Below are 17887 nucleotides of genomic sequence, written 5' to 3'. Positions count from 1 at the left end.
CACACAAGACTTTCAAACAGTCATTCTTCCCGTGCACCATATCTGAATAGAATGGGAAGAAACCCTACTAAATTGTACAGTGGGACATACCCTCTGCCATGCACCTCACAGTTGATGTTACAAGTCTTATGTGTGTAAATTGAGGTATAGATTAATATCATTCAGCTTTTTGACTTCTCTATCTGTGGTGTAGTGGTGTAATAGTTATAGTCCTCCATTTAGAGTGTATTTTAATTAATTTGTATAGTTGTCAATTTCTATCTCTCAAGAATTTTCTGATGCATTGCAGTTGTTTGTATTTCTGTTCTACTGGTTTTGCTATTACTTAATTTTATAGTGACCCTGAAGAATATTTGTATTGCCAGTCATTGTCTGATCATTTCTTTCACGTGTTTCAGCTCTACAAGCATCCGAACATTTGCAGGAAACACCTCATACGATGACCAGAGATTTGACGAATGATGCTGCATCTACAGTAGTCGACAGTGGTACAGACTCAGCTGTAAAGGATTCTCCAGAGGATGTACAAATGGTCCGAATACCAACAAATGATACGAGTACTGAAGAAGCATTGCTGACTGGAGAAAATTTGAATGTTACATTATGTGATGGCATGACAGGTATTACTGAAAAAGAACCATGCGATGCTATGCTGAGTAAGCAGATAGATGCACCAAATTTTGTAACGAGTGTTACCAGTGACAGTGTTGTGGGCAAAGACAGTGGTGACACTGTCTCCAGCGTGGAAAATCAGCTCAGTACTAATAACTCTGCTGATCGAATGTGTCGTATCCGCACTCTTGCAGCAAGAAAGGAATATAAAACTAATGAATCTCCTGTAGACTCAGGAACTCAGACTGAGGATTCTGAAACAGTGGAACCTTACACATTACTCCAAATGTTGCAGAATAAGTTCAATGTTCCTACTGATGTGATTAAAACTGTGAGAACTTATCTTACCCATTCAAGTAGTTCAGGTAATAGTAGTTGTAAGCCACAGCCAAAGACTTCAGATAATATTCACACTGATAGCATTGTAGAGTATAGTAGCTGTGGCTTAAAACAGAGTGTATTAGGTAGTTTAACTGAGAACACTGCGACCAATCAAAACTCTATTGACACTGGACTTTCACACTTGCCCTCAGAGCAGAGGGAACAGGCAGTGTTAGGAGAATCTTGCAATTTTGGTATGGGCTCTAATTCACATGCTGCTGTTCATTCTGATGGAACCAATGTGGAACCTGAAGAGAATACTGGAAGGCAAAATGATCAAGTGTTGCCACATACCAGTAGTAATATGCTTCAGTCTCATAGCAAAATTTCTTATCCATCTGATAAACCAAAACCCTTCCACAAAAGAAAAATTCAAATGCGAAACCCTTCTCTAAGAAATCTGAAAGATTTACGATTTGGATCGAAATCACCTGCAACAAATCCTAAAGCGCACTGCAATAAGTCAATGCAACCACACTGTTCACAGTTTCATTCAAACATTGATGCTAATGGAAATTTAGATGCAGTGCCCAGTCAGTCTGTATGGGAGGAAAATAATTCCATGACGCAGACAGTTGTGCCACAAACAAGGGAACAAGTTAGTACACTGGCATGTGTGAATAACATCACAACTGGTTTGCAGACTAATGCCGACTTTCCAGTTAATATGAGCAGTCATATTGAAAACCCTAGCACTAGCAACACAGCACAGTTTAACACTTCTGTATCAGACAATATATTTCAACAAATGTTTGAGATAGACAGTGAAGTAACTCGACTCATGCAACGGAAATTAGAGTTGTATAAGCTCCTACAGGGAGTTTCTGTTACCTCTTGGTCACAGCTGACAAACAATTTACCAGCAATTGATGACAACAGCTTCTTAAAAATCAACGGAAATTGTGGTATGGTATCAAAGAAGACCAAGAAGAAACGTCAACGTCTAATGAAGAGATATCAAGCCCACTTTGCTGCTAATGCTTTGGCAACCAGGAATGTAATTTCAGAAGATAATACAAACCCAATGCCTGTTTTAGAAAGTGCTGTTATGGATGTTCCAAATGTACAGGACGTTCTGGGATCACAGACCATACCAGTACTTCATAGGGAGGAAACAGTAATAATGAGAACAGAACAGAATTCAAATGAGAGCTGTACAGAAAAAAATTGCAACACTGTTAACGGTGTTGAAAGGCTTGAGATACATCTAGATACACCAGTCATAAATAAAAATGATGATCATCAGTTATCAGCTGCGACACTCTACAATCTACAAAATTATGAAGTAGTTGCCTCAGAAAACATTATTCAGTCAAAGCCTTCTGTAGAGGATGAAGTTAATTCCTTTGCCAGTCATGCAGAAAACAATACAGTGCAGTCAAAAGAAGATACACTGGATGTAAGCTCATGTATGGAAACTGACATCAAAATAACTGGTACTCCAAACTGCTTGGATGCACCAAACCATGAAGCATCTCTGGATGCACCAAACAGTCAAGCATCTCTTGAAACTGTTTGCGAAAATACTGTTGCTACAAAGGAAGTTGATAATGATATACTGTGTGAATCTGCAGTTCCTAAAAGAAGTAGAACGGCTAAATCAAAGAGACAGAAAGGCCATATTTCATCGCAGGAGTCTATGGACGAAACTGCCACAGGCTTTCAAAATGATGATAAACTTATAGGCACAAAAGAGAAATCATTGTCTTGTGAACCCGTTGTGAAACTTGTTGATGTATCAGAGGTTAGTATGAAAACAAGAAGGAAATCAGTCTTAGACAATGCACTGAAACAGGACACTGCCTGGGAATCAGTTCGAACGGCCAAAGGAAACAAAGTTGGTGGAGATACACAAGGAACATTATTATCAGAAAATGATGAATCAGTTGACAAAACAGGGGAGGTAGGAAGGTCAGCCACTCCTCCATGTGTAAATAAGAGAGGGAGAACAAAATCAGTGATTTCTTCAAAATCTTCAAATGCGAAGAAGTTAAAGACAGCAGTAAAAACTGATGCTGATATGTGTGTAGGTAATACAAATGAGGCAGGGAAGGGGGCCTTGACAGAGCCCCCTAATGTTGATAGCCCAGAACAAAAAAGTTATGAGGGTCATCCATTTAAGCACACAGATGAACAAGAATCTGCCAACAGTAACATAGCTACGACTAATAAACATCAATTGCAAATAAATGTGCCAGAAAACACGTTTTCTAACTACAGGAGTACAAGAAGAAAGCGTCTGTTTAGTGAATCAGTGAGTCAAGAGTCTTCTGAAGATTCTGTTGTGGCCAACACAGATGACATCACAACACTTGTGGGCAGTAAGAGACGGAGAGGCAGAAGTTCTACTACTGTGCCAACTGCTGTTTCTGCTAAACAAGAAGAGTCAGATGCGTCAGAATCTGGCAAGACAAAGGAGAATAGAAAATCTAAAGGAGTCCACCGATTATCACAACACTGCAATTATGATGTAAATGCAGAGAATATAGAAAATGATTCTGGGTTTGTATCAGCAGTTGCAGCTAGAGAAGTTAGTGAAGGGAATAGTATTGGTGACAGTGAAGTGTGTGATGTTCTCCAAGAAACCAGAAGAAAACAACCTATGCCTAAAAATGTATCTTCCACAAAAAAGACAGAGAGACACACAAAAACCAGAGCGAGATCTACAGATTTGGAGGATAAATTTCATAAACCTGTAGCTGAAAAAAAATCTACACTAACAGTCACAGCTGAGAGGTCTAATTCTGTTGAATTTGGAACCAGTAGTGGTGATAATGAAAACTGTGATAATGATCTCCAAGAAGTCAAAAGAAAATTTTCTTCACCTAAAAATGTATCTTCTACAAAGAACACAGAGATACACTTAAAATCTAGAGCAAAATCCACAGATTCAGAGGCTACGCAACAGAAACCTGATACTGAAAAATTAACAGTCACAGCTGAGAGGTCAAACTGTGTTGACCTAGCAACTAGCATTGGTGATAATGTAAAGTGTGATGTTCCCCAAGAATCCAAAAGAAAATTACCTTCACCTAAAAATATATCTTCAGCAAAGAAAGCAGAGGCACACTTAAAATCTAGAGGGAGATCCACAGAGTCAGAGTCTAAACAGCAGAATCCTGATACTGATAAATATTCAACACCAACTGTCAAAACTGAAATGTCTAATCCTGTTGAATTTAGAACTAGCAGTGATGATAATGAAAACTATGATGTTCTTCCAGAAACCAAAAGAAAACTACCTTTGCCTAAAAATGTATCTTCAGCAAAGAAAGCAGAGGCACAATTAAAATCTAGAGGGAGGTCCACAAATTCAGAGACTAAACAGCACAATTCTGATACTGAAAAAAATTTAGCATCACTTAAAACAGAGAGAGAAAGTTCGGCTGAATTGTCTTTTGAAACTGATACAGTCTCACTTCCCAGCAATAGTAATCAAATTGCAAGGAAGCGGCCTGTGACATTTAACAGAAGAAAAGGTCGGAAAAAAGTGAGCTTTCGTACAGCATTTGTACCGGATTTAGTAGTACTCATCTCACAAGATGATGAGAAGGTTGCAGCACAACCAGAGACTTCTAGTCCACTTAATAAAGGGCCCGATCAAATGACAGCAGGTGCAGTTGCAGCTGATGTGTCGTCTGTGGGCACTGTACAGAAAGAGAAGGTTGGTAACTTGATACATGCATCTAAAATATCAATAAATAAGCTTAGACTTTGCCCCTTCAATTGTGTTTGTATTTTCTACTTTAGATTTTCTGTATCAGGTGTTTTCTCCTTAATTGTTGGTAACAGACAAAGGGTTTAATTTTGCTATATTGAGCTTTGATGGTGCACAGATTACCGTCATATGACTGAGAAGTGTGTTGTTGGCAGACAGTGATTTCTAGAACACATAATATTTAAAAAATATTATAATTGAATAGCAAAATTTCTTTTGAAGTTGTGCTGTTTGTGTCTGTCGAATTCTGTTTTATTTTTGAACTGCCAGTGAAGACAAGTGGATGCAGTTTTTGGTGATTACTTGACCGTGAGGCTCATAAGTGAAAACACGTCGGAGGAATAGTCTTTTCTGTTTGACCCTGTATACACAACCTCCCCTACATAATGGAACAAATGAAAAATCATAATACATGACAAAAGTGGAGAATCTTACAAAAATTATGTATTAATTGAAAATAGAATGCTACTTACTGTAAAGATGACATGTTAAGTTGCAGATGAGCACAATTAAAAACAGTTACACTTAAGCTTTCGGCCACAGTCTTCATCAGAAAAAGAGAAACTTATACCATTCATTCACACAAGCAAGTACACTTTACACACACATGACCGCCAAATCAGGCAGCTCGGGCCAGAATGCCTGAGTGCATGTCTGTGTGAGGTGTGCTTGCTTGTGTGAATGAATGATGTGTGTTTCTCTTTCTCTGACGAAGGCTGTGGCCGAAAGCTTATGTGTAAGTATCTTTTAATTGTGCCTGTTTGCGAATTAACTTTTCATCTTTATAGTAAGCAGCAATCTATCTCTTCCTACATTATTAAATTGTATAACAGATAAGCTACTATAAAAATGGAACAGGGAAATGCCAATCATAGTCTACAAAGAAATACAGGCATGTCTGTGTAGCTTATTGCATAGTATGTTGGCCTACGAGATGGGGAGATGAGCCAGACCTGGATCGAACTTTCTGGCCAGATTAATGACTCTTGGTCTGTTGTGCTAACAAGCCTTAGTGTGGTTTTTAGACCATTTCCATCACTTGGTTAGACAAATGCCACACTTATCAATCTCTGCTTCAGGAAATACGACAGACAAAGAGGCAAAATATAATGACAGATAGAACAGTCTCACTTGGTGTTAATAACGATAAAACTGCATGACAGAATTTCTAGCCAATAGTTACTGTTCAGGTTGTTAAATTTTAGTACTCCCAGTAGGAACAAATAAAAATATGTGACACTATTGTAGTGAGGATAAGAGGTGGGTCCTGTCATCGTGACCAACCCTTCCTCAGTGTATCCCAATCTTCTCCTCGAGGAAGGAATTATTAGTTCCGAAGGCTAAGATAGTGTTGTGTCTTTTTAGATGTGCCTATCAATGGTTTTTAAATTTTATTTCCTGAGCAGTAAGTACTGGCTTGCAGTTGTGTAGTTTTCTTGAATGAATTTTCTTTCTGATACAATTAAATACATTTGACTGTAGACATCTTTGCCTATTATCTCGAATTCGTTTTGCAACTGTAGGTGAGAGTAGAGAAATTGTATGAGAGGTCACTCAAGAGAATCTTGTATCTGCTCAACAACAATACATTTACTGGTCATAACAACTTCTTGCTTTTTATTGGATTGGATGTATCATTACTTTGAAGTATAATTCCTTCTACTCAATGAGATGAAGCAATAAAGTTTGTCAAATCCATTATCTTTGTACTTTAACATCCGAGAATTCACTGATTCTTTCATAATTGCCTTTGTGCATAAATAGAATTGACTGGTATCATTTGCTGTACATTTAATCAGGTATCATATTAGAAACTTCATGAAAGATGACCATTATTTCATTGCCATTGTGTACTGAAGCCAAATCATCAAACGCTTCTGCAAATGGACAAAAATCACTTTTTCTTTTTCTCAGTTAAATGTGATGCTGAAGTATATTTGTAACCTAGAGTTTCACCAGCTCTTTCATATTTTCCAGAATCTAACTATTCGACTGCTCTTCAGGTTAACTACATCTGTTCTAGCGAAAATGGAATGGTATATTACACCTTGTGTGGTACATGGTTCAGAACCGTTGCTTCATGATCTGTAGAAAAATCATTACAATTTTTGATAACAGAAAATCAGTGTCATTTTCATTCTTAATATCTCTAGGATTTCTCCCACAGTGTAGGTACATGTAATTTTTTTAGAAAACTGGAATGTCCTCCACTTAAGTTGGACAGGACAACAAAGAGAATACTACTTTAATGCCAATATGGAAAGTTTGCCAGAAACATGAAGAGAAGTCAAAAGTACAATCTGGAGACACCAAAGGCAAACGTCACCAATTGTCACTACCAAGCAAACCAAATGTTGAAGATATAGTGCTTAAATGCAACGTAGTTTGCCCAATTAAAAACCATCATTTTATGTAAGAGGCGCTACAGCTAATCTCCTATTAAACAGCAAGGAAAAAAACAGATAAGCAAGCAACAGTGGGGTCTACAAAATAACCTGCACTGGCTGCAATAAACTGTACATTGTCAAACAGGCCGGGTCATATCAACAAGGCTGACTGAACATGATCACAGCTGGAGATTAATCAGACTCCACCTTTGCTGAACATGTGCTCAAAGGAGGACACAAATATCTAACACACACAGAAGTGCTACATATAGCCAACAAAGGCAGAAAATTCAGCCTACTAGAAGCACTTGAAACTAACAAACACTTAGCCCTAAATCCCCATCTGGTTCTAAATGACCAATTGCAACTGAGCACATCACCACTCTTAAACTTTACACAATAAAGTAAACCTGCTAATAACCACAAAGTGTCCCAATAGTAAACAAATTCACACCCCAATATAATGTAATATCCCTTATGTGTTTACATTCCAAACTGTAACAATGTAATATTTGGTATATATTAATGCACAGTTTTTCTAATAACAACCCCAAAGAAAACATTGCTGTTCTACAACCAACAATTAGTGTCCAGTGCAATTGTTCACAACAAATACCAAAAAATTGCAATATTGTAATAATGTGTATTCTAAATAATTCTAATTGTTGTCATAGATGGAATTGACAAACCATAAAATGCGATTTATTATGTTCAAGAACAGTTTTGCAGAAAAAAGTAAAAAGACCTGTGTGGCAATTCCAAAGACAATACCACAACTAAAGATCGTATGTAAGTGCGTTGTAGCTTAGTCCAGAATGTTTGGTTCATAAGAACACAGGCCGTTTGTAAACAATAGCCAGTAGTTATCAGAAGATGGCCTAATAAGCCGAAAACTAGTTCATACAAATAAAAATCAGTAGAACCAAAAACAACCTAAGTGTTATTCAACCCTCAATATGGACTTATTCTATCAAGAAGTGACGAAAGAATCCATAAATAACAATAATTTTGAGATGTTCACAGGGCACAGCTTCCTGAATAGAACCGTGTGTGTATACATTTGTATAACTTAGTGGTTGAGCTAACTGCAAGCTGTGGCTAAGGGAGAGTACACGCATTTAGACATCCACAGAGCAGCACACATTTAGACATCCACAACACAAAGGAAAACATACAGCATACTTCCATAGCAGTCAAAGAGTTAACAAATGAATTAGCTCTATTGGGGAAGAATATTTCTCATTTAGACTGCTTCTTCTGTCATTCATTGCCATGGAGGTATCTGACATTTATCAAATTTAAGAATCTGGTATTAATTCCTTCAGCATGTATGCATCACCTGCACAATGCTCAAAGGAAATGTGTGTCACTCCATTACTTATACTGTATTCCATGTTCTGAATTTTCAACATTGAGTCTAACCTGTATTATATTTAATCAGCATCATTTGTATGCTATCCTGTATGCAGGCATGGTGATCCCAGTGATGTATAGGTACATGTAAATACAGCTAATGCACTTCCAAATATGAAGAGAAGGTTTTAATTTATGTATGTTTATTCATTTCCCCATGGGACACATTTAGTGTATACAAGAGATGTTAATTTTTGTATGTTTCTCCACTCACAGTTTCCAGTGTTCTGTTGTTTGTTTGGCTTCATTTTATGAATATATGTTGTAGCCTTGGTAACAAATAAATAATTTGTAAGAAATTTGGAACCCTTTTTGGGTCTCTGTCATGTTCAACTGAACAATTTTATGAAGCAGTTTTTAGCCCTCTAAAGTTTACAAGAAATTTTCGTGACTGCCGTTTTGTCTGCAGTGACAGGTAATGGTGTGGGTTTTAGATCTGTGATGAGGATTCACATTTTGATAGTGATTAGCAGTAGCAAAACAACACAAGGAGATGACAATCCATATCTTTTGAAAGAAGACGGAATAACTGATTTTTTAAAAAAAAAAAAAAAATCATATTAGATGAAACAAGTTTGAACTTGGAATACCAAAAACTTGCAATGATGGGTTTAATTTCCCATTACTTTTGAGATGTCATAAAACATTTGATTCCACTATTTAGAACGTAAAAAGTGAATAGTATTACTGATGTGAGTGAGTCAATAAAATACATAGAAAAAGCAACATTAAATGGAATCTAAAGATTCAATAAAAATATAATCTCTGCACTAGTTAAAGCCATTAAAAGTTATTGTGTGATATATTTCCAAATGAAAGAAAGAAAAATAGGCAAAATTTCAGAGAATTTTCTGGGTTTGCCTTTAAACGAAAAGCCGGTAAACGTAAAGTCAAGAAGTCATTTTTAAAGTCGAAAGTGGAAGCAGTCTGCAATTATTGTGTGTAGATGTAGATTGTAGGACAAAAAATGAAATGACTACTGAAATTTGTTGTTGTTTATCAAACATAGAAAAATTTGTACTGAAAATTGATGACGCATGTTTGGATGACGATGATGATGATGATGATGATGATGATGATGATTATGATTAAATGGTTGGAATCTGTTATGATTCTATTACTTGCACAGAGAAAGGATGGGGGAAAAACTCAGATCAGTTTTTTATTCAGGGTATTACATGTGTGGACTGTACTAAAAACAGCTTTGCAAGAAGAATTCAGCATTGAGACCACTGCTATGGAAGTGCACAGACTACCGCTTCCACTAAAGAAAACACCATAAGCCTCTCTTCAAGAGAGTTTTCTTGTAAAAAAAGAGATTTACGGCTGTGGTGATATTAATAACAGTTCGGTCCTCTGGTATGTGACTGGTGGGGTAGTTGACAATTCAGGCACAAAAATTAAGAGGGATGCATGAAATGTGACATAGTTCAAGGAAATGAGGCATTAGTAAAGTGCTGTTAAGTTATTGCTAAAAAGAAATCATAAAACTGACAGTAATTTAAAATTTCAGAAACACCAGGAACAAAGATGCTAAAGGCTCAACTAAAACAAGCACCAACAGTGGAGCTTGGGTTCTAAATAAGAAGTGTTTCAGTAGTGGTGCCAGTGGATTGATACCACAAGACCAACAGCAGGAGACCCTTCAGTTGCAATGAGTTTGGTCATATCTCACCTGAAAGTGTCAAAATCAAATGGCAATAATCAATATAAATATTTACAAAACGAGCATTAGCAGTTGTATATTTCATAGTTTCAATCTGCATAGCTGTGTCCATATCAACATGACTGATCATGACAAGATGTTTACTAACAGTGGATAGAATGTGATTTTCATTCTGCAGCGGAGTGTGCGCTGATATGAAACTTCCTGGCAGATTAAAACTGTGTGCCGAACCGAGACTCGAACTTAGGACCTTTGCCTTTCGCGGGCAAGTGCTCTACCATCTGAGCTACCCAAGCACGACTCACGCCCCGTCCTTGCAGCTTTACTTCCACCAGTAGATTTCTGAATACAGATGTGATCTTGACAGGATTTGGGAAAAACGTTGTCTCTCCGCGGGTACTGCTAAGGCTGATGAAGTTAAAATTCAGACAAATACCACACTTACACTTTTCTAGAGATGATACGAATTTAGACATGATAATTGGGAACAAACTTCTTGACCAAGCAGAAATTTTAAAACACAGGGATAAAGTCAGTACTGGGTAGCTAATCTCTAGCTGGGAGGCTAATCTCATGTGTATCTGCATAGAAATCTCTAGCTGGGAGGCTAATATCATGTGTATCTGCATAGCAGTCAAACCAGAGTTAAATGCTGTATGTTTTGTTAATGACTAAACAGTGTAACATGTTGATGAATTAGTGACTAATATTATTCCAACAAAAATGAAGTCTACCAATATCGGAATGAAGATTATTGTAAAAGAACAATGACCAACTACCACTGCAATCATAAGTAGAAAATGGTGCCATTTAAACAAATGACTGTAGCTTGTTCTCTTTAGTAATATGTTCTTTGACTTGTTTGACAGAGAGTCTGATCTGTGGTAGCATATATATAACACAATATTTGTATGAGTGGTGGATTCACCATTCATAGAAATAAATGTTCCACTTCATACTAACTAAAAGCACAATTTTCATTCAGGAAGAGGCAGCAGATATGGAGAGAAATCAGCTTCCTATCAATTCCAAAAGCTGGAGAATGCGAGCAGTGGCTCAAATTCGACAGTGTGAGGTAAGGTTACAGAGGCTTACAGAGGCAGAAGTGCTTGCAGCTACTGAGAGACCAAAACTTGAAGTCAGCTGCAACTTTTATGGCACTGCAAGTGATGAAAGTGAAGTGGATTCAGAGGCAGAAGTCATCTATTATCAGGAGGCTTCACCAAGAACTGCGACTATTCTTTCACCCATTGTGTAAGTTTCTTGTGTACTTCTAATTACTTTAATTTAGTTGTTGTGATTTATTCAGTGACCCAAACTGACTTTCAAGGAAGTAGAGATCTCTGAGAGGAGATGAACTGAGAATATAAATTCATTATTTGTGTGTTAATAAGTTTCTGCTTCGGTGTTCTGTAACTGCGTCAGGTGCATTGTGGTATATTTTTCTTCTAAAATCTCAATTGGCAACTAGTGTGTGACTGCAGAGTGTCTGGACCATACTCCTCAAAACTATACCATTATTGTAGTAATCATTATTCTTATTTGGCTTCAATCTATACAGTAACAGCTTCTATAATCTTAACTTTTGCATCTAACTGATTCTTCATGTTAGTGGGTGCATCTAGCTCATATGTGCTCATTAATATACAATATAGCCTGGGTTCAAGGTGCCAAATTACTATTGGCTGCAGATTTTTGAAGAAAAAAGTCTGTTGTAAAAGCCTTTCCTCGTATGGAATCTGTTTCACATAAGCCTCATGCCCAGGAGTAATTGTTACATATATGCTTCATATTCAGGAGAATTTGAACAATGTGGTTGTTCGAACAGTGTGAAAGGACTTAATAAGTAAGACAGATGTTTTTAAAAATGTGATTAGTTTCTTTGCAAACATGAAACCGAAAATAAAATCTTTTAACCTAGTAGAATTACATTTTACTATAGGCTTGCAAAATAATTGTCAATCTGAGAATTGTAATATTTAGTGTTTTAATAATGTACAGAGTTTTGGCTGAAAATTATGAATTATGTAGGAGTAAAGGAGATGTCTCACCGAAAGGCAAAAGCACTCAGTCGACTGAGCACAATGTAAGAGCTGGCAGTCGACTGAGCACAGTGTAGGGAGACAGATGTGTGTGTGTGTGTGTGTGTGTGTGTGTGTGTGTGTGTGTGTGTGTTTGCGTGTGCATGCTCATGTTCTTCCTATAGCTAGAAAAAGGAAGTGCATTCCGAAAGCTAGACAAGCTCTGTATCTTTTGTTTGCTTGCCTATTGATGACGCAGGGCGTCTGCCTTTCGGTGAGTCATCTCCTTTATTCCTAAATATTTAGTATTTTGTGTGTTAAAGACAATTAATGTAAAATTTTTGACATCAATGGAGGGTGGGAAGCAGGGGTTCAGAAACTTTATGGATGCATCTAAAACAGCCCTTATTATAACGTGCTACATTGTTGTGCTAATTGTGTCAGTTCCTTTTACACTTGCTACTTACCTTGTTTCTTGATTAATCTTAATAATAAAAGTCTGTTAGGAAGATTGCAAAATTGTGAGAAAGTCGTGTGATAATTAACAAGAGTAAATTAGAAGTGAAAGCAAACTGAAAACACAAAATTTAACTAGTAGGGTGTAGCAACATCTGTGACAATTACTGGTAATGTGTGACAGTGTCATTTAAATTTTACCATGCTCCTACAGTTTAGAGCCTGGTCTAAATGAAGAGCTAAATATGATCTCACAGATTTCCTTGGTGTCGTTGATTAATGATGTGTTTCCGGGTGTTCTGCACAGTTATTGTTTAATTTTGTGCATAAAATGTAAACATCAACTCAACAAATACACCCAAAAGTGGGTAATTGAAGAGCTTTAATAATAATTTCAGTGTCTAGAGTTGAAACTATTCGTCCACTTGCCTGCCAGTGAACAATATCATCATTATTATTGTCCTGCCGTAACATGTTGAATGCATGGCATATGTTTGGTCAAATACCAGTGATACATACATCAGAACTCTTATTTACCTGAATTGATAACGAATTTTGTCTTCTCAGTGGTGGCTAAGTAGCCCAATTTGCCTCCTGTTGACAACTGAGGGTTTGCTGACCATCCTCAATTGATCTGAAAGTTCTTTGGTGTTATCACTGTCAGACTGATGGTCATCAAGATGATACGTTACAATTCCCAACTCCACTGTCATTGTCAGACCTGACAGATTATCCAGTCTTAATTTTTTTGTCCTTTACAGTTTTACAACAGCAGCTAACCATACCTGTCTGGATAGGAGTGCATGTTAAAGTGACATTTGCGGGATTGGGAGGTGCACAGACCCCACATCGATTCCGCCTGGCAGATAAATGACGACTGCCTGTGTGCCAGCCAACCTGAGTCCCACCTCAGTCACATGATTTGTAAACATTTAGAAAACTTTCACCCGCTTTCACATGGATAACACTGCACATGGACAGTTGGGGTACATATTCTGTTCCAGGGAGTAACGGGGTGGTCACAGGAAGGGCATCTGACTACACCTAAACTAACCATGACAAATCCATTCATAACCTTGCTGATCATATGCCAATGTGGGTCAAAGGAACAAGAAAAAGAAATGGATAATTATAATGCTACCCATGTAAAGGAACAGTGGACTTTTCTACGTAGACAGACACAATCAAAGTTGTTGATTTCAATCCAGTTTATTTCAAGGTTACGTTTTATGTGATGTACCAATGTTGACCTGCCTGACAGAATCTCCAAATGGCATTTTTGAGTTTACAGACATTGTCCTCAGATTTCAACATTTGGAGCGTGTTGTTTTAATCGTTGATATGTGATTGTCTGTCCTGATTTTTAATATACTTTGTAAAGTTTAGACCATTGAGTAGAGCTATTCCTTAAACATTTTAGTGCCAGCATGTGTGCTGAGAAAATAGTAATGTAATGAAGAGTTTAAATGACCCAAACCTTCCTTCCATAAAGTCAGTCCGAGATTATGGGCTGAGTTCTCAAACATTTTTTTGTTTCAAAATAGTGATCCATGGCAACATAACGTATTTCTAAAAATGATATTGCAATCAATTGTTTTTCATTTATTAGTCTGTTGGCAATGTCGTGGTATTGTTTTTGAACAGTGACTTAATCTCAGTTATTGTATATGAGCTTGAAATACTCATGTCAATCTGATTCCTTTAATGCATCATTCCCGCTGAGTTCTGTAATATTCACAGTGATATACAAGAAGACAAGAGTTAATGTTCTCATTACTTGATAAATCATTGTTAGAGGTAGATTCCTTATTTGCACAGTAGTTGCCGGTCTGTGAAAGTTGATAGGATACCTTCTTCTGCTTGTGTGCACTAACTTTCGAAATACCAAGTGAGGCTGCCACCACTCAAGCGTAACCACAGCAATTAGTTCTGTTCAGCAGACTCCAGATGGTATCACAAACCCAAATCTCTTTCTTTTTCCATGCCGCATCCTTCAATGTGTTGCATATGTCATCTAATAATGTGGACATCTGCTGAAGACGGTGGACTGTCAATTGTGAACTACATTGCTTCTGCATTGTACTGGCGAACATGGAAATTCTGTTACTGACAGACAAATATGGCGTGCAGCAGACCCTGTGACATTCGAAATCAGCAGTTAAGACAGTTCAGTTCAGTGCTTGCAGCCAGCTCAGTAAAGTTCCTGCAAGACTACATTCGGACTGAGCAGTCGCTTTATATGGAGCAATAGGACAACCGAGAGTGTCTGCTTCATTACTATGAGTTATATTGACTACATCATTAACTGCCAAGAGTCAGAACAGTTATTTAAATGTTGTATTAGAACATAAAGTGCCACACATCACTCTGTAACAAAGTTAAGTACGCTTATCATATCATGACTCTTAATAAATGTTGTTGGTTATTATTTATTGTGTTCTCACATTCCTGTTTTAGTGCCTCACTGTGCTCTATCAGTAAGTGTGCAATCAGCCATCGTTAAAGAACTATAACAGTAAAGCCTCTTTTCTGCTTCCATGGATGATAAGGGCTGAATTAATAGTAACACTTACCGTATTTACTCGAATCTAAGCCACACTCGAATCTAAGCCGCACCTGAAAATTGAGACTCAAAATCAAGGAAAAAAAATTTTCCCGAATCTAAGCCGCACCTGAAATTTGAGACTCAAAATTCAGGGAGAGAGAAAAGTTTTAGGCCGCATCTCCAAATCGAAACAAAGTTGGTCCATTGTAATATGAGACACAATTTAGGTCGAATGAAAGACGATACAGTTACAGTAGTTTGGTTCGAGTCGTAACCTTAGCAGTTAAGCTTTACCAGGTAGCCATTGCTATGCGTCAGGCGCTCCGTCTGTATTTATACGGGTACCCTTCCTTTTTCACGTGCTTCGTCTGGTTTGAATTGATTGCTTATTTTTCTTTGATCTGATAAGCGCCGTTTTCTTTGTTATAGGTGTTTACGTCACTCTAAGCTGAAAATACATTACTGTACTGTGTCGTGCATTGTTTGTCGCATTCTGATTGTGCGTGTTTACTGCCTGACGCTGCTCACAGCATGGCTTGCTTTTGTGCACACTACCGTGGCTTACAATTAAAAAGAGAGAGAGAGGAATCGTCTCATTAGCGAAACAATGGCAAGAGACCACTATTTGTTGTTACTTACACTGCTGCTTTCTTTGATAATGATCAACAAGAACCAAATAATACACTGCGTATGATAGAACATGTTCTGAACGAGAGTTTATCGAAAATTTTTCTCCGTTTGAAAATCTTTGCGGGCACCTCTTTAGTACATTACATTCTGCACAGAAATTAAGTCATCTTAGATTTAAACATCTAGTCAATTGCTGTGCTTCATTTATGACTGTATCACTATTAGGCATAAGAATAATACGAATATAAACATGACATGATATGTATATTCTTCCGCATTTGCTGTTGTCTCACTCTAGTTTCATAGTTTATTACGCAGACAGGATTTAAACGAGACAGCAGCAAACACGAAACAATACATGGCAAAATGTTTATATACGTATTATTCTTATGGTGAAGGGAATACTGCATGTAATTCACAATTCATAGAAGTTCCTATTTATTTATTTTATTTCAGAACGTAGAGTTGGCCATATTGACAAACACCCCAAACAGTCTTGCCAGTCGGATTTTCGTAGTACATTGAAATGGTGCTACATTCGAAGATGAACAATACGGAATTTGTATTTACTTCGTTGGATAAGGTATGAAAATGCAGTGGTCGAAACTCGGGGCAGAGAACAAAAGCTCGTCTTCCACCTTTTTTTAAATTTATTTACTGACGCAGAGGATTTGGTGCCAATATTTATCTTTGTGCCTACAAAGCATGCCTGTGTAGCGCTACATATATTCGACGGCAGAAGTTAGTTGTGGCGGCACCCACCAACATTTTTCAGAACTTCCGCTTGCTTTGCACTCGATTCTAAGCCGCAGGCGGTTTTTTGGATTACAAAAACCTGAAAAAAAGTGCGGCTTAGATTCGAGTAAATACGGTAGTTACAACATTCATAACATCAGCCCATCCTATGTTCTGATGTATCCATAAATGTATGCCCAAAATCAAAACTGATATTTTCAAGGAAATTCACATCTGTGGATAGCTAGATCCTGTGATCTTTTGATGCCCACGAGCTTTGGAGTATTTGGAAGTATCTACAAAAGTCATTTGTTTACCTTTAGAACCAAACTTCCCGTTGTTCGGTGACTTGTGCAGCGTGATGACGTACCAGCCTTAGTTATGAAGGTGAGGAGTTTTAGATTTTTTTCACCTGTTTCTCTGAAGTGTCATCAGAGAGTTCGTGACTCGGATATATTTTTCCATGTTGGTGTCTTATACCCAAAATGATGGCATCAGCTCCAACTCGAGTGACATGCAAGTGATCCACAATGACCGAGGTACAGTTTGTCATTTTGTAACACCATTTTGTTGTGTTGTGATCCGTTAAACAGTGCTGTATGCTTGCTGTTCTCTTTGGAGTAAAACTAATTATTGTCTACCCTAAAGGTTTAATTATATGTCTGATTTTTTTTTTTTTAATTCAGTAAAAGTGTTATTTATCTCTCCTTCGTCATGAAGGAACTTCACATGGAGACCATTTACCTTAGTCTTCTTTGCTGTAGTCATCTACGTAGGTCACAGAGTTTATCCAGTAAGGGACTTGGGTGTTGTGTTGTCTTCATCATAATTTTTATCATACAAGTTGCCAAAGAGGGTCTAATAAAAAGACTTGCACTAGATAGCCGAACAACCCCAGATGGGATATCCTCAGCAGTAATGCTATTTATGTAGCTTGTAAGACTGACTTGATTACTATTGTGAATACCCTAACTGAATGCTACTATTAATTCAGCCAAACATCCATGATAGCAGGAAAGGGTTTCACTGCCAAAATTCCTCAAAGGTAGCCTTGCACACTATCATTATTAAATACTTGTCTCACAGGAAGCACTATGACAGAAATGTGACAACACAATAAGAAATAACAAATAAGAGTGCTAAACATATGAGGTTTTGGCCAAACACCTTCTTCTACAACCGAGCGAGGTGGCGCAGTGGTTAGCACACAGGACTCGCATTCGGGAGGACGACGGTTCAATCCCGTCTCCGGCCATCCTGATTTAGGTTTTCCGTGATTTCCCTAAATCGTTTCAGGCAAATGCCGGGATGGTTCCTTTGAAA

At 37.5% G+C, this 17887-nt stretch overlaps 1 protein-coding gene across 1 annotated transcript in view; it reads left to right on the top strand.

Moving 5' to 3' along the window:
- The window catches only part of LOC126198979 (uncharacterized), a 201036-nt gene that overhangs the window by 85739 nt on the left and 97410 nt on the right, over window positions 1-17887 (top strand). Inside the window, exons 7-8 of the mRNA XM_049935649.1 lie at window positions 399-4657; window positions 11163-11431. Of these exons, the coding sequence (XP_049791606.1) occupies window positions 399-4657; window positions 11163-11431 (4528 nt within the window). The remainder of the gene's footprint in view (window positions 1-398; window positions 4658-11162; window positions 11432-17887) is intronic.

This window comes from Schistocerca nitens, chromosome 1, assembly GCF_023898315.1.
Source record: "Schistocerca nitens isolate TAMUIC-IGC-003100 chromosome 1, iqSchNite1.1, whole genome shotgun sequence".
Taxonomy (NCBI): domain Eukaryota; kingdom Metazoa; phylum Arthropoda; class Insecta; order Orthoptera; family Acrididae; genus Schistocerca; species Schistocerca nitens.
Note: the sequence above shows the minus strand (reverse complement) of the source record. Positions and strands in the feature narration are given on the sequence as shown.